Source organism: Dendropsophus ebraccatus, chromosome 13, assembly GCF_027789765.1.
Source record: "Dendropsophus ebraccatus isolate aDenEbr1 chromosome 13, aDenEbr1.pat, whole genome shotgun sequence".
In the NCBI taxonomy this organism is placed as follows: domain Eukaryota; kingdom Metazoa; phylum Chordata; class Amphibia; order Anura; family Hylidae; genus Dendropsophus; species Dendropsophus ebraccatus.
In genome coordinates this window covers 51,787,032-51,801,699 of record NC_091466.1, presented here as the reverse complement: position 1 = coordinate 51,801,699, position 14,668 = coordinate 51,787,032, and the positions used below count along the sequence as shown (strand labels likewise).

Here is a 14,668-nt window from a genome sequence, read left to right as displayed (position 1 = left end):
CACTTTTTACCACAACAAGCCATAAGATATAAAATAAGATATGAAAACTGCAAAATTTACCCTTTACACCTGAGTAGAGAAGTGATCACAGTGTCACTTTAAATAAATCCCTCCTTTATATCTTGCCAGAAGCTTAAATATATACATGAAAGCATTCCTTATGAGTAGTGTTGAGAAGACTTGCCGAGCTGTTTGCGTTTGCCAACGCTCTCCAAACTCAAACAATTGCCATTTGACTCCCAGTGACTGGAGAAGTCGGATATTGCCCTAGGGCTGCCAGAAAAACATGTATATTTTTTTTTTTAAACAATATTTTATTAGTGGCTTTTGTAATATTTGAACATACATATTGAAAATTCATTACATATTCAAAAAGAAAGTCGCTCACAGGCAACAAAGGATTGTATGTTTACAATATCATACAGATACTATGAGCCTTTGTAATAACCTTAAAAGACATATTAATCATATACAATACAACGTAGTCTTACCAAAAACATAGGTAGAAAAACAGTAACCTATAATATCACCTTAAAACATGGTATAGATGTCAGATATTCAAATATGCTACCAATAGAATGGAGAGAATTGTCTTTAACAGAGAAAGGGAAAAGCTTAAGATATTTGGAGTGCTCCCAGAGTTCCCTTTCGGACGGCCATGCAATACCAATCAGTGTCCTTAAATTGATTAATGACAGAGTCTCTCTCTTCTATAGTAAAATCATGAATTAGAAATTGTGTCCATTTGGACATAAATGTTTTTGTTGATTTTTCTTTGGTGCGCAATACATCCAAAAGTTCCCAATGAAAGATCTCCTTCAGAGCGGAGATTACCTCAGAAATGTCTGGTAGAGTATCCAGTATCCAGTGTCTTAATAAACATTTCAGGGAAACTAATAGAGTTAAATGAATTCCTTTAGAAGTAAGTAATTTAGGAGAGGGAGTAGTAGAGTCTATATCAATAAAATGAAAAAGATGACTAAGAGGAAGAAGTGGTATGGCATGGCCCCAAGTGGACAAAAGATAGAGCCGCACAGAGTGCCAATATTCCTGCACTCGCGTGCAGGCCCAGGCACAATGAAACAAGTCTGCTTTAGGAAGTGAACATTTCGGGCAACTGTTTATGTGAGAAGTGTGGGAGTTGGAAAAAGGAATATTAAAGGCATATATAGCCTTGTGTATAAAGCGGAAATCTATTTCACGTAGAACCACATTGGGAGTGACAGAATGCACTAGTTGAGATCCTCTCAATATTTGTTGGGTCAGATCCTCTGAAAAAATTACGGAGGACCATTTTTAAAAAAAAAAAAAATTTGTCTAGATAAATTCTTTTGAGAGCGTGATCTAAGTTCTCCATATGTATGTGATAAAGAATTATGAACCGGTGGTGTTGGGAATAGATTATCAAAATCTATATCACTTTCTGCTTCTGCTATGTCCCATACTCTGGAAGTAAGAAATTCAATTATAGAATCGTATTGAGGTAAATTAAATGAGGACAATTTAAATCGTGTTCTGATGACATCCCATGATAAGAAAGTGCTGGAATTAGTATCCAGCAGATCCCCAACAGAAGAAACATGTGCACTCTGCCACTCTGAGTAGTCCAATTTGTCAGGTGGGTAAAGTGGTGAATGCCACAGAGGAAATCTTTTCAAAAGGGTAAACCATATAATTTTCGTATCGCCTTCCATGTGGCAATGGTGTCTTTAACCCTTAGGGGACACAGCCAGTTTTCATTTTTGCGTTTTCGTTTTTCCCTCCTCGTGTATATAAGGCCATAGCGCCTGCATTTTTCCACCTAGAGACCCAAATGAGCCCTTATTTTTTGCATAACTAATTGTACTTTGCTAAGGCAGATGTAATTTTTGCCTAAAATGTGCCGGGAAACCAGAAAAAAATTATATGTGTGGTGAAATTGAAAAAAAAAATGGTTTTTTTTTTATTTGGGGGGTGGTTGTTTTTACTATGTTCGCCCAGGGGTAAAACTGACTCGTTATATATGTTCCTTAAGTTGTTACGATTACAACGATATGTAACATGTATAACTTTTATTTGATTTAATGGCTTGTAAAAAATTAAAACCTTTTAAAGAAAATATATGTTCCTTAAAATCGCTCCATTCCCAGGGTTATAGCGCTTTTATCCTTTGGTCTATGGGTCTGTGTGAGGTGTCATTTTTTGCGCCATGATATGATCTTTCTATCGGTACCTTGATTGCGCATATATGACTTTTTGATCGCTTTTTATTACAATTATTCTGGATTTGATGCGACCAAAAATGCGCAATTTTGCACTTTGGGATTTTTTTGCGCTGACGCCGTTTACCGTGTGAGATCAGGAATGTGATTAATTAATAGTTCAGGCGATTACGCACGCGGCGATAGCAAACATGTTTGTTTATTAATTTATTTATTTATTTTTATTTATAAAATGGGGAAAGGGGGGTGATTCAGACTTTTATTAGGGGAGGGGATTTTGTGTTATTAAAAATACATTTTTCTTTTACTTTACACATATACTAGAAGCCCCCCTGGGGGACTTCTAGTATATGCACTCTGATCTCTCATAGAGATCCATGCAGTATAGTTATACTGCATGAATCCATGAGATCGGTGTTCTATTACTTTTGGCTGCTGCAGCCAAAAGCAATAGAATGCCGAGCCGGGATCAGCGCCATTACGGAGCAGACCCCGGCCCGGGATGGATGCGGGGATCGCCCCCCCGCAATCGCGCCGCAGGGGGGCGATCCCCCCACTAGACCACCAGGCATGTATAACAGCAAGTATTTAGAAGCAGCTGTCAACTTTGACAGCTGCTTCTAAGTACTTAATTAGCGGGCACGGCGATCGGACCGTGCCCGCTAATAGCCGCGAGCCCGGGCTACTCGCGGCACCCGGGATCGCGGCAGTTCAGAGGGGGGTCGCCGCGCGACCCCCCTCTGAACTCCCATAGCGGCACGAGGACGTTCAATAACGTCCTGGTGCAGCTATGGGTTAAAGATAACACTTCTCTTAATTTCTGGGGGGAGTTCTGGTAATTTAGCATGTAGCAGGGTGGGTAAACGCCAAGGTGCTGCTAAAGCTTTCTCAATTAAAATATTGGAGAAATATGACGTGTCCATAATCCAATCTTTAGCATGGCGAAAGAGAGCGGCTAAATTATATAATATAATATCTGGGCATTGAGTGCCACCTTTAGAAGTAGGGAGACAGAGAGTGGAATAGGCAATACGAGGTCTCTTTGATTGCCAAATAAATTTTGTGAAATATGATTGGAGTAGGGAAACGTCAGAATGTTTGAGTAAAAGGGGTATTGTTTGCATTGGATATAACAGTTTTCCAAAACACATCATTTTGATTAAGTGGGTACGGCCTAGAATTGACAATGGGAGAGATTCCCATCTCTGGAGATCTTGTTTTATTCTCTTAATTATAGGGGAATATAGTGAGGAGGGAGTTCTGCCAATCTGGATTCCAAGATAAGTAATATAGGATTTAGCGATGGAGACCCCCGCAGGACCCGAAGTAGACCTCTTATGTGGAGTTAGGTAAAGAAGTTGACTTTTATGTATATTGATTCTATACCCAGAGAAGGAACCAAAAAATTTTAAGGCATCTAATACTGCCGGAACATGTAGATCTGGGTTATCTAAATATATTAAAGTATCATCAGCAAAGCATGTAACTTTGATGACTTGGGAACCAACCCGTATGCCTGAGAAAAAGTCAGAAGAAATAAGAGATCTAGCAAGAGGCTCCATCGCCAAATTGAACAATAGAGGGGATAGGGGGCAACCCTGTCTGGTACCTTTTTGTAAGGGAAAGCTATCTGAAAGGAAACCCGGGGTATGAATTCTAGCTTTCGGAGATGTGTATATTGTGGAAATAAAATCTTTGAATTGACCTGTGATACCAAATTTTGTTAAGGTCATGTCCAGCCACTCCCAGCTGATATTATCAAAAGCCTTTTCGGCGTCAATTGCCAACAGACCTGGAGAGTGGCTGGAACGACCCCCAGATTGGACACCAGACTGGGCCGCTAGTACCGTTCTTATATTAGTGACACCAGAACGTCCTTTTATAAAGCCAACTTGATGGCTGCCTATTAGTGATGGTAGGATGTCTGCCAATCTATTGGTCATAAAACATGTATATTGCCTATTACATGGCTGTTTCCATATTTTACAGTACTCCCTAAAGTTGCATCCAACTTCTCTAGCTGCCAGAAGTCAAATGCTGAGCATTCGGGTTGTGAGATCATTGCTGAATCAGACCAGTTCGGCAAGTCGGCTCAACACTACTTTTGAGCAATGTGCTTGTTCAGAGAACCCAGTAGATTCCAAACCAGATGAATTCTAAAAAAACACTCACCACAAGATTGTATGCTCGCACCGATTTGTCTGCAGAACATGTGTATAGCATGCCATCAAAGATCTGAATAGCGTTAACAGATGCTTGATGTCTTTCAAAGCTGCCTTCCGTAGGTTGCTCTTCTTCACCGGGTTCTGATGATAGTTCTAACAAAAATAAAATATATGAACTACACATTTTCTTACTCCTCACCAAAAATTTTTGTAAAAAGAAATCGAATCAAGGTCTAAAACCTTAGATTCGTATTCAAGCAGCTCTTTGCCTTAAAACGTATTACTCACCTGATAAAATCTTTGCTGTACTACTGGAGTCTCTGCAAGCCTTAGCCTTGCTGCAAACATAGCAGAAAATAGAAACAATTATTAAGGGGTAATTATGCGGCCAAGTAGTAGTATTAGGTTCTGCCCACATAGGTGTCTTGGTGTCTGTAGTTTTTATGGGAAGAACAACACTGCTGCTGTTCCCACTTAATGTGACTGCATGCAAGTGCTATTCTTCCCATAAAAACTACACACACCGAGACGGACTAGATGGACCTCAGTGAATATTTATTGGCTAGTCGAGGGGTAGCCAATAAAAAGGGGCCACCCTGGTATTTCCCTATTTATGTTCCAATACTCACAACCGAGTGGGACTTAAGGGGCTTCGTATCAGGGTGGTTTGGTGATCTCCCCACTGGGAGGCACCCCCTTGGCTAGAGGCTTCCCTCCCCTGGAGGGATATCTGGCTGTTCCCGTGTTTTGAGACTCGTAACTGAGACTCCACGGACCCTTCTTTTGCATATTTAAAATTATAGGGGGCAATGCATCAGTGGAGACTCTTCAGTGAGTACTTCATTAGATTTTTTTATCGATGGTCTCCCTGAGTTCAGCGATTGCTGTGTTTTGTTAGTCCAGGGGTAGGAAACCTTGGCTCTCCAGCTGTTGCAAAATACAACTCCCATCATGCCCGGACAGCCAAAGCTAAAGCTGGAGAGCCAAGGTTCCCTCTACCTGGGCTAGTCACTGGATAGGTGATAAATGTTTCATCGAGGACCCACGGTCTATTATTTCTTCTCGCTAGCACAGCGAGCAGTTTCAGAAACAGCCAGGCTCTGTTACTATGGATAGGTAAAAAGGTGAGTGATCAGACCTGTACCAAATCGGGAGAGAGAGCCGGGAGAAGATGCACTGCAGCGTCTCCACTCTGAATTAAAAGAGAATTGGACTCATAATACTCCTACTCAGAGTGGACGCACTGCACTCAGACCTGGACCGTTCAAAACATTTGACACGTCAAACGCTTTTTAAACTGACAGGTACTAAGTTTACCTCCAGTTCCCGAAAATATCTGATGCACTATTTCAGCAACATGCAATCTATTAACTCATACCTTACGATTCAGGATCCTCTCAAAAGTATGGAACAAATTTTGTGCACTAAGAAATTTATCAGTAATGCAAATCTGCTCATGGTCTGTAATGATAGTGTTTAACCCAGTCCTGGGAATTCACATTCATGTACATTTGGGATGGCTGCTGTTCAGTGCAACCTGATGTTCATGAAAGAATTAAAAGGGGTTATCCAGCGCTACAAAAAAGTGGCCACTTTTCCCCCTCTCTTGTCTCCAGATTGGGTGGGGTTTCAAACTCAGTTCCATTGAAGTAAATGGAGCTTTATTGCAAACCACACCTGAGCTGGAGACAAGAGAGTGGTCATGTTTTTGTAGCGCTGGATAACCACTTTAAACGATATCGCATGGCTACAGTTTAACTCTGCGTGACGTAATCGAGTTATGAGGGGTCACTGCACCCAGCCAGGGATCTGTCACTCGGCCTGCCAAGCAATCGCTGCAATTGGTCTGTCTGTACACATGACCAATCGCAGTGTGGATGACAGGAGGGCCGGCCTCTGACAGCTCTCCTTGTCTCAATATCCTCCTCTGTGTAATTCAATTTCCTGTTCTGACCGTCACCCCCCTGACCAGATACTTTATCTAATAGTTGCGCTGTCCTCTGTTCCTTTATCTGTCCCGAGCTTTCTAATCTATAAAGTCTCTTATCCCTTGCTGTTGTACATGTTTGACGCCAAAAATGGCAACGTGTTATACGGACATTTAAATTATTTGGGTGCTGCTTACCTTAGGACTCCTTCAGAGTAGTTTGTGCCCAGTTCACTGGTAGAGGTTACTTCATCATTTGTTTCAAATTGCCCCTGGCTTGAGCACATAAAATCTGCAAGGTCATTTTTCGAGGGACTATCTGGTTTTTCATCATCAGAATGGGAGTCTACCTCCACCACCTCAAACCGAGGATTCCTTATTTCCATCACTTCAATGTTGGAATCGCTGTCATTGCCCTCTCTGTTCATCTCTGGTTCCTGTGATGCAGTGTCACCCTCCTGTTCTAGAGAGGTAGAAGTACTGACTGTTGTTTCCTTAGACATTCTTCTACACTTGATCTTTCTCACCGGCTTGCTGTCGTCAATGTCCTGCTCAGTGTCACTATTTTCTGGTACGTGCGCAGCTCTTAAGGTCTTCTTCTTGCGCAATTTTTTCTTCTTTTTACCTGATTTTGTCTCAATCGTAATGAGAGTCATGTCTACATTGTCTATAGGGCCTGTTGAACAGGTGGTCTCTTGTGTTGATATATTGGCTGACTGAGTTTGATCCTGTTGTGGACTCTGAACAGGAGCAGGGTGGCTTTCTGTGTTGTCAGAGTCTGTTTTCTGTGAGCCAAATATATCTGTGGACGTAGCAATGGACACATTTGTCTTAGCTACAGGTGTAAAATTGCTGGTTAACTCCGAAAGAGACATCGTGGCTGTAATGATTGGATACAGCATTGTATTTGGACTATTTTCACCTAGGGTACAAGAGAAAAAAAAAGTTAAAGTTATATAAATAAATGTAAAAGTCAAAAATATTAGTACGGTTTTGCACTGCTAAGATCCACAGCAATAGCGGGCAAGTGAATGAAAATTTCCAAATGGTATATACATCGGAGCTATGAGCATGCTGCAACTTAAAGTCCTGTGGGCCCCAGAAGAGATTTTTCACCTAGCTTCGGTCCCTTCATGTGTACTGCTATCATAGATATGCTTAAAGCAAACTATCAGCAGTTTAGAGGCTTCTAACCTACTGTTATGTCTCCATAGTGCACAGGGAGTGGAGGATGAAGGTAATTTTCTTACCTTGATCTTTAGAGCCTTTTGTCGCTTATGTGATATGTAACTGAGGTGGGACTACCACCCTCAGTGCACCCATCTGCTCTGGCTGGCCCACCCTTCTGATGAATATTGCGGCAGCGCTCTGCAGTGATGAGCGCAAGAGTAGTGTCACTGCAGATAGTCACCCCAATATTAATTAGGAAGGACAGGTCAGGTGGATCAGTGCAATGCGGGTGGTAGTCCTTTCCACATTGCACCAAACCTCCACACTTACATATAACAAACTAAAAATTTCCCCAAAATGGTGTAGAGGATCAAGGTATAAACAAATTACCTGCGCGCTATAGGGACATAACAGCAGGTTAAAGTTTTGTAACCTGCTGTTAGCTCCCCTTTAATAATACAACCATACAATGCTAAAGCTAAAAATTGTAAAATTGGATCTGTCACCCCCCGTGTCGGGGGGGGAGACAGGCTCCCGACCCCCCGCTAGAGCACCTTATACGTACCTGATCGCACGGCGTGCGCGCTCCTGGGATGAGTCCAACACTCAGAGAAGGACTGGTGAGTTCGACGCTCCGTCATTCTCTATGAGCGTTGGACTCCTCTCAGGAGCGCGCGCGCCGGGCACTGAAATCTCCGTCACCCGACCGTTTCAAGAAGCGGGACCCGGCGCAATCAGGTACGTATAAGGTGCTCTAGCGGGGGTCGGAAGCCTGTCACCCCGGCACAGGTTCCCTTTAAGCATAATCCACAATATATGTCACTAACAGTGAACATACCAATAGTCTGTGGTGGAGGGATGAGGGTGGGCTGTGCCTGGGCTGGCGGTGGTAGTGGCAGCAGCTGTGGTGTGACAACACTCTCCTCTACTATTCCAGGTGAAAGTGGTTCTTGCTTTATCATAACCGATGAATCCGGAACAGCAGAGGCAGTCGGTGAGGCGCACATAGGGACAGAGGGTGGCAGGATGGGGCTGGTTGATTCCGCATGTGGTGGCGGATAAGCTGGAGCCTCCAGAAAAAATGGAAAGATATTTTCTGGAGACAAGGCTGGTATCTGTAGTCTGCCGTTTGCTCCCTCTTCACCATCATTGGTTGGTTCGTAAGTCTCTGTTTCAAAAATGAAAATATTGTTACTATATGCATATTGCAGCATGCTAAGGCCTTGTGTGTATTTTTAATCAGATGCCACATTGAAGTCTATAATCTTGCGCACACTTTTTTTTCATGTGGATTTATGGCGTTCATTCATGGCAAGGCATCCTCCCTTTGGAACATGAGACATTGAAAGTGTTCCTACCTTGTAGTCCTTGCAAAAGCTGAATTCTCTGTGTCCTCATGGCACTCATCTCCATTGATATCTGCACAAGAGAAGGAATTACACATAATAGTAAACTGTACTTTTCATTTACCATTTTCGTACTTTTCAAAATCTAGCTAGAAAACAAAATCCTTCCTGATTATAGACACAAGGAGCGCCTGCGTCAGTAACCTGCTTCTGGAACAATGGTTCCGAGCGGCATATTACAATGATCACTTCAGTTTACTTCAATATCACCAGAATATGCTGCTGACGTACCTGCTGTTTTAACACCATCAGTCGCTGGACTTCCATGTAAGCGGCTTGCAAAGCAGTGCGAGCTTGTAGAAGGTTGTTATCGACTCCCTGAAGTGAATAGTTTAGCTCTTCTTCCCTTAAGGAGATGTTTAAAAGCTGATCCACTTGGGAACGCTCTACAGACACAAACAATAGCCCAATATAATCTTTAGTGAATGGGGGGGAAAAAAGTGTGATATTCAGAAAATTATAGCATCAAACTTTCTAAAAAGTTACTAGTCTCTGTGATATTTAATTTTCTCCACAGTTTTCACCTAGGTGATCGCAGTTGCATACAACCTCAGGCAAGGTTCACACTACGTATATGTCCGGCCGCATATTTTTCGCGGCCGGACATATACGTATGAAACCACGGCCGGGACTTTACGTAAGTTGCGGCCAGATACGTACGGACCGCGAACTTACGCCCGTAGCGTACTTACGCTTCCCGAGCGCTTTTCGTAGCGGTCTAACAGCGGTCTTTTACTTGGAAAGCTTCGCCTAGCCCCGGACACCCCACAGAACCTTTTGGATCGGAACAAAAAGCTGGCAAAATGAAGAAATCACCACTACGTACGGGACCGCATGTTACGCTACGGGCGTAAGTTACGGCATTTCCGTCCGGAAACAATGGTCTGGTTCATTTTTTACGGCGCCGCATACAATCCGGGCGTAAGTTCGTACGTAGTGTGAACTGTGCGCCCGTAGATCGTATACTTTCCATTGTACGCAAACTACGTAAGTTTCCGGCCGCTTATTCACGGAACGCGCTACGGCCGGAAACTTACGTAGTGTGAACGTAGCCTAAAGGTGCAAGCCAAGTAATAGCATGTATCACAGAATAGGTAAAAAATGTATAGTAGTAGGGGGTCTGACTGCCAGGATTACCAGAGATCTCAAAACAGAGGTCCCAGAGTGCCCCTTGTGCATAAGGTGGTACTTCTCCATTCACTTTAATGGAAATTAGATTTTGCTTGGCTATCACTGTCAAACCGTTAAATAAAAAGATGGCTACAAGAGAACACTACCACTTCAGTGAAAAGGTGCACATGGGGATGGGACTCTCAGTGATCATACAATTTATTACCCATCCTGTGATTCCTCTTATGCCTCTTCAACTATGTTGACTTTAACGTGTTCCTGTCATTTGAAAAACTTTTAACATGTTACAGAGATATGTTTAAAGTTTTGATCAGTTAGGGCCCCACATCCTCAGGTAGCAGAGCACTGTACTCGCCTATCTTCGTAAGTTCCATAGTCAATGAATGGAGCAGCAATACACATACTTGCCCACTGGTTCATTCTAATGGAATTCTCTGAAGTCCTATTCTCAAGAAGGTCCAACCACTATATCCAGCACCCCCATTGGTCAGGTCTTATCCCTAACTCTGTGGATAGACCATAAGAAGATTTAGGTCAGAAAACCCCTTTAATGTTACCTTTCCTTCCACGTAGCTTTCTTCTTTTTGTGTTTCTTTCAAGGTTTGAGGTTTCAGGACAGGAGCCATCCTTAAAAGGCAAAATAAATAAAAAAAAAATATTATGAACCATGTACATCAGACAACAAAAAGTTTAAACCAGTGTTTCAACTCCACTCATCAAGAGCCACTAATAGGTCATGTTTTGAGGATATCCCATAAAAACACCACCGGTGGTGATACCTGATGCACTGACTATAGTTAGATCACCTTTGAAATACTAAGGAAATCCTCAAAACATGACCTGTTTAGTGAGCCTTAAGGACTGGAGTTAAAGGGGTTGTTCAGCGCTACAAAAACATGGCTACTTTCTTCCAGAGACAGCACCACTCTTCTCTCCAGTTAGACTAACCACTAATTGGGAGATCACCTATATCATAGGGACAACCCCCTTGTAGAGCCTAATGCAAAAGAGTCCAAAATAGAAAAATGGTAAATGTCAATTAAATCATATATAAGGGTTTTTTCTATGGTGCAAACTGTGTCATGTCAAGCTCTGTAAGCAAAATTAAAAATATTCTAGAACAGGAAACATACCCCAGTGGCCCTTCTTTTCTTTCCAACTCCCGGACCATCATATTGTTCAGTGCCAGATGTACAGCTGTCGGTAGCTCCATCAGCATTACTGGCGTCTAAAAATGCAGCAGCACTGAGAACCACATCTTCACTAGCGCTCTGACACGTTCGCAAGCCGCCTGAGGCTGCACAGGTTTTCACACTGCTCCTCTGACTTTGTGAGGTTTCAGAAAATACTGAGTTAAAAAGAGCTGTAGTATCCACTGAAGAAGATGATCTCTTGAGACTGCCTTGCCCCTCATTCTGCTTTTGAGGATGTTTGACATTCGAGGACCCTTCTTGTCCAGTAGTTGCTTGTGCCGCATGCGGAGATGGACTGCTTCGTTCACCACATGACTCTGTGCTATGGCTGTTAAATACGGCAAAAACAGAGGCCTTCTCCACAACAACACTGCTTTCCGAGAGGCTCCGCTTCCGTGATGAACCCATTGGACTTGCAGTGATGGTTTCCCAATGGAAACTTTCAATCCCCAAGTCTGATTCTTCATCAAAGTCAAGACCTTCCTGTTCACTTTGAACCTGTGCTACCATTTCTATACCAAATCTAAACAAGGAAGAGAAAAATAAAATGAACGTACAGTTTTTCAAAACATGATAACATAAATAAAAATTCAACACTGCATTGATGGAGGATCCTATATGTTTACATCTGCCACTCCCTCAAGGTCCCTATGGACCTCATACTTTTGTCGGACATACCCATCACTTGTGGTGGGTTCAGCAATGAATATATAGTATATGGGGCTCTCCTGAATGACAACAGAGGATGTAGGTAGTAATAGGGGTCGGGTGTGATAGAAAATCACTGCCCGACCTGGTATAGAGGATGTCACTAGAAGGAGGAAACGATAACATCACGGTTTACTTTAGAAGTAGTACTTATTACTTAGTTCATATCTATGTTGTCCAAAACACAGGAAAAAATGCAGCATTCTTTTGTCGGATCAAATCCAGTAAAATAACGGACACCAAGCTGAAAACCCAACTGATCCCATTAAGTCAATGGGTTCTGCTGGACTTGGCATTGGATCTATCTGCTCCATTTTTGTTGTCCTTCTGCTCCCAGATGAAAAAAACAATATAACCTAAATAAATGCTTGCATGCAGGGCAGAGTGCAATACATACAATGTCAGGAGGCCAGTGTAAACTAGAGACTAATGGTAAGGACAACATAAATATAATGTATCTTCAGCCATCAGTGAGCTTTTCTGCAGTACTGGCAACCTCATTGGCCTGAAGCTGAAGACCATATATCTAGAAGTGCAATACACACATCTACAGATCTCTTTGTTACTATGTCATTTCAAAAATCCCCATTCTTCCTTGCTTTGTATTGTATGCACTCATACATATGTTACAGCTGACACCTATAGACAAACCTGGGCAAACCCTTGCCTAGTTCCTGCTTCTTCTTGGTCACGTGCTGGATGACCTGCTCCCAATTTATATTCCTTCTCGAAGCATTCAGAATTTGCCTTAGGGTTGGTTTCAGACCTGAATCCTTGTCAGTCTCACTTCTTCGATGACCGCTTACATTTCGGATGCGTCGCGCACTATTGAGGTTGGGTTCAGGGAGATGTGTTCCGGATTTGCTTCGTGAACTAATGTGTCTAGTTAGATCTCTCTGTAGGGAAACAGGAAGTCCCAGCTTGCTTAACTCTGGTAAGATTGTATTGGCCGAATGTGTAGCACCTTTTTGTAGTTCAAGATCGGAAACATTTTCTAAGGTGTCAGTATCATGATAGCCTTGACAGGGATGAGAATTTTGGTTAGTTTCACCATCGTGAGACTCGGGGTTGTTGTAAGAATTGGCATGTAAGTCTGTGAAAGGGATAGAACTACTACTAGAGGGAGAATGTTCGCTAGTTTTTGGTTCTTCATCTCTCTCCTGTTTTATATAAGAGTTGTGGGACTCTTCAGCAGTGGCTATTTTTTCCCCACAACTAAACAAGTCATCATCACTCAAATCTTCTAAGGTGTCGTCAAAGGAAATGACGGCCTGAACGGAATTTTTAGAGGTCTCTGCACTTGAGATGTTCTCATTGTTAGGAGTATCACTCATCGACTGCACGTATGGACTCTGTATTGCTTGGCTACTACGTAGCATCTCCTTGGCCTTTCGCAGTACCTCACTAAGCGTTTCAACTGGTTCTTTTTTGCCGCTATCTTGGGTCTCTTGATTAGTCTTTGCATTCTTTGATGCACTTCGCAACTTGGATATGTAAGAATTGGACCGAATTGTTTCTAAATTAAGAGCATTTAATCGATTCTGTCTCTCCGCAAACGGGGCTGAAGAGTTCAGTTTCACACCTTTTAAAGGGTTCTTCTGATCTCTTTTCAGAGTTGAAGCTTTTATATCAGATGTGTGGCGTAGCGGGGACTTTAGCGAAGGCATGCGGTAGCTCTTTAATTCACCACAGTCGGTTGTCTTTCCTTCTGACTGTTCAGGAGAGAAATCAGGCACATTTGTGGCTCCCGGTATTTGGTCTGTCTTTGGATCTTCACTCTTGTTCTCCTTTGACTGATCAGCCATATCTTTGTCAATAGACTGTGAAGTTGCTGGTTGACTCTCTGAGACTTTTTGTGATGGGTAAGGAGACCATCGATGGGGTTTTTCTCTTAAAGGGTTATTGCTCTTCTCAGAGCATTGTGTAGATTTTGTTTTGGATGACAAGTCTAAGTTATCTGACATTTTAAACCCCAAAAAGTTGTCTTCTATGTGTTTATCACTAGTAAAGTCTTCTACACTTTTTGACATGTTTACGTTAGACTTTGCCAAGCTCTCTTTGTCTTTTGAGCTATCTGTATTCTTTGCAGGTGTTGAACTAGAGTTTGGTAAAGGTGTGCTATTGCTGGTATTACTATCAACTTTTTTCCATTTGAATTTTTCTTTACAAAAAGAGCTGGGTGCACAATTTTTTGTATTCCACCTTGGATCATTTTCCTGAACAGTGTCGCTGTGTCTTGGTGGTCTGTTTCTTCCTTGAGGAAAAGCATCGGTATTACCACCAAAGTTCCACTGGTTACCATTGTACGAATTAGACTGCCAGTTTCCACTACAGTTTCTAGGATGCTGATTGGGAAAATTTCCATTGCCTTCTTGAAGCCAATGGAAATTTCGACTTGTGCTTCTTTGGTGCCAGCTGGTTGCCCCCCCTGCATTTGAATGCCAAGTGCCTCCAACATTGACGTGCATTAAATGTCGATTTGAAGGACTGTTTAGATGCCAACCAGATCTTCCCCTTGCATTACCGAGATGTCTATTAGAATTGTGGCCTAAAGCAGGATGTAAAAAACTCTGTCTGGAATTAGTGAAGCAGTTATTTTGCCACTGCCAGTTCTGATCAGATGGGTTTCGGTGCCACTCTTGCTGGCCTGCCTCTTGAAATGAAAGACGGTCTTCTCTCCTCCTTTGATATTGATCAGATTGTTGTTCTTTTACAGAGTTACGGGCTTCCTCGTGCCTAAATAAATGATAAATTTTAAAATATTATA

General features: G+C 42.4%; 1 protein-coding gene across 1 annotated transcript in view; it reads right to left on the bottom strand.

Annotated features, from left to right (window-relative positions):
* ZNF106 (zinc finger protein 106) overlaps positions 1-14,668 on the bottom strand; it is a 72,201-nt gene that overhangs the window by 21,968 nt on the left and 35,565 nt on the right. The window contains exons 5-13 of the mRNA XM_069951185.1: positions 12,553-14,637; positions 11,134-11,716; positions 10,558-10,627; positions 9,101-9,255; positions 8,822-8,882; positions 8,302-8,631; positions 6,492-7,215; positions 4,655-4,704; positions 4,374-4,519 (exon numbers count right to left, since the gene is read on the bottom strand). Of these exons, the coding sequence (XP_069807286.1) occupies positions 4,374-4,519; positions 4,655-4,704; positions 6,492-7,215; positions 8,302-8,631; positions 8,822-8,882; positions 9,101-9,255; positions 10,558-10,627; positions 11,134-11,716; positions 12,553-14,637 (4,204 nt within the window). The remainder of the gene's footprint in view (positions 1-4,373; positions 4,520-4,654; positions 4,705-6,491; positions 7,216-8,301; positions 8,632-8,821; positions 8,883-9,100; positions 9,256-10,557; positions 10,628-11,133; positions 11,717-12,552; positions 14,638-14,668) is intronic.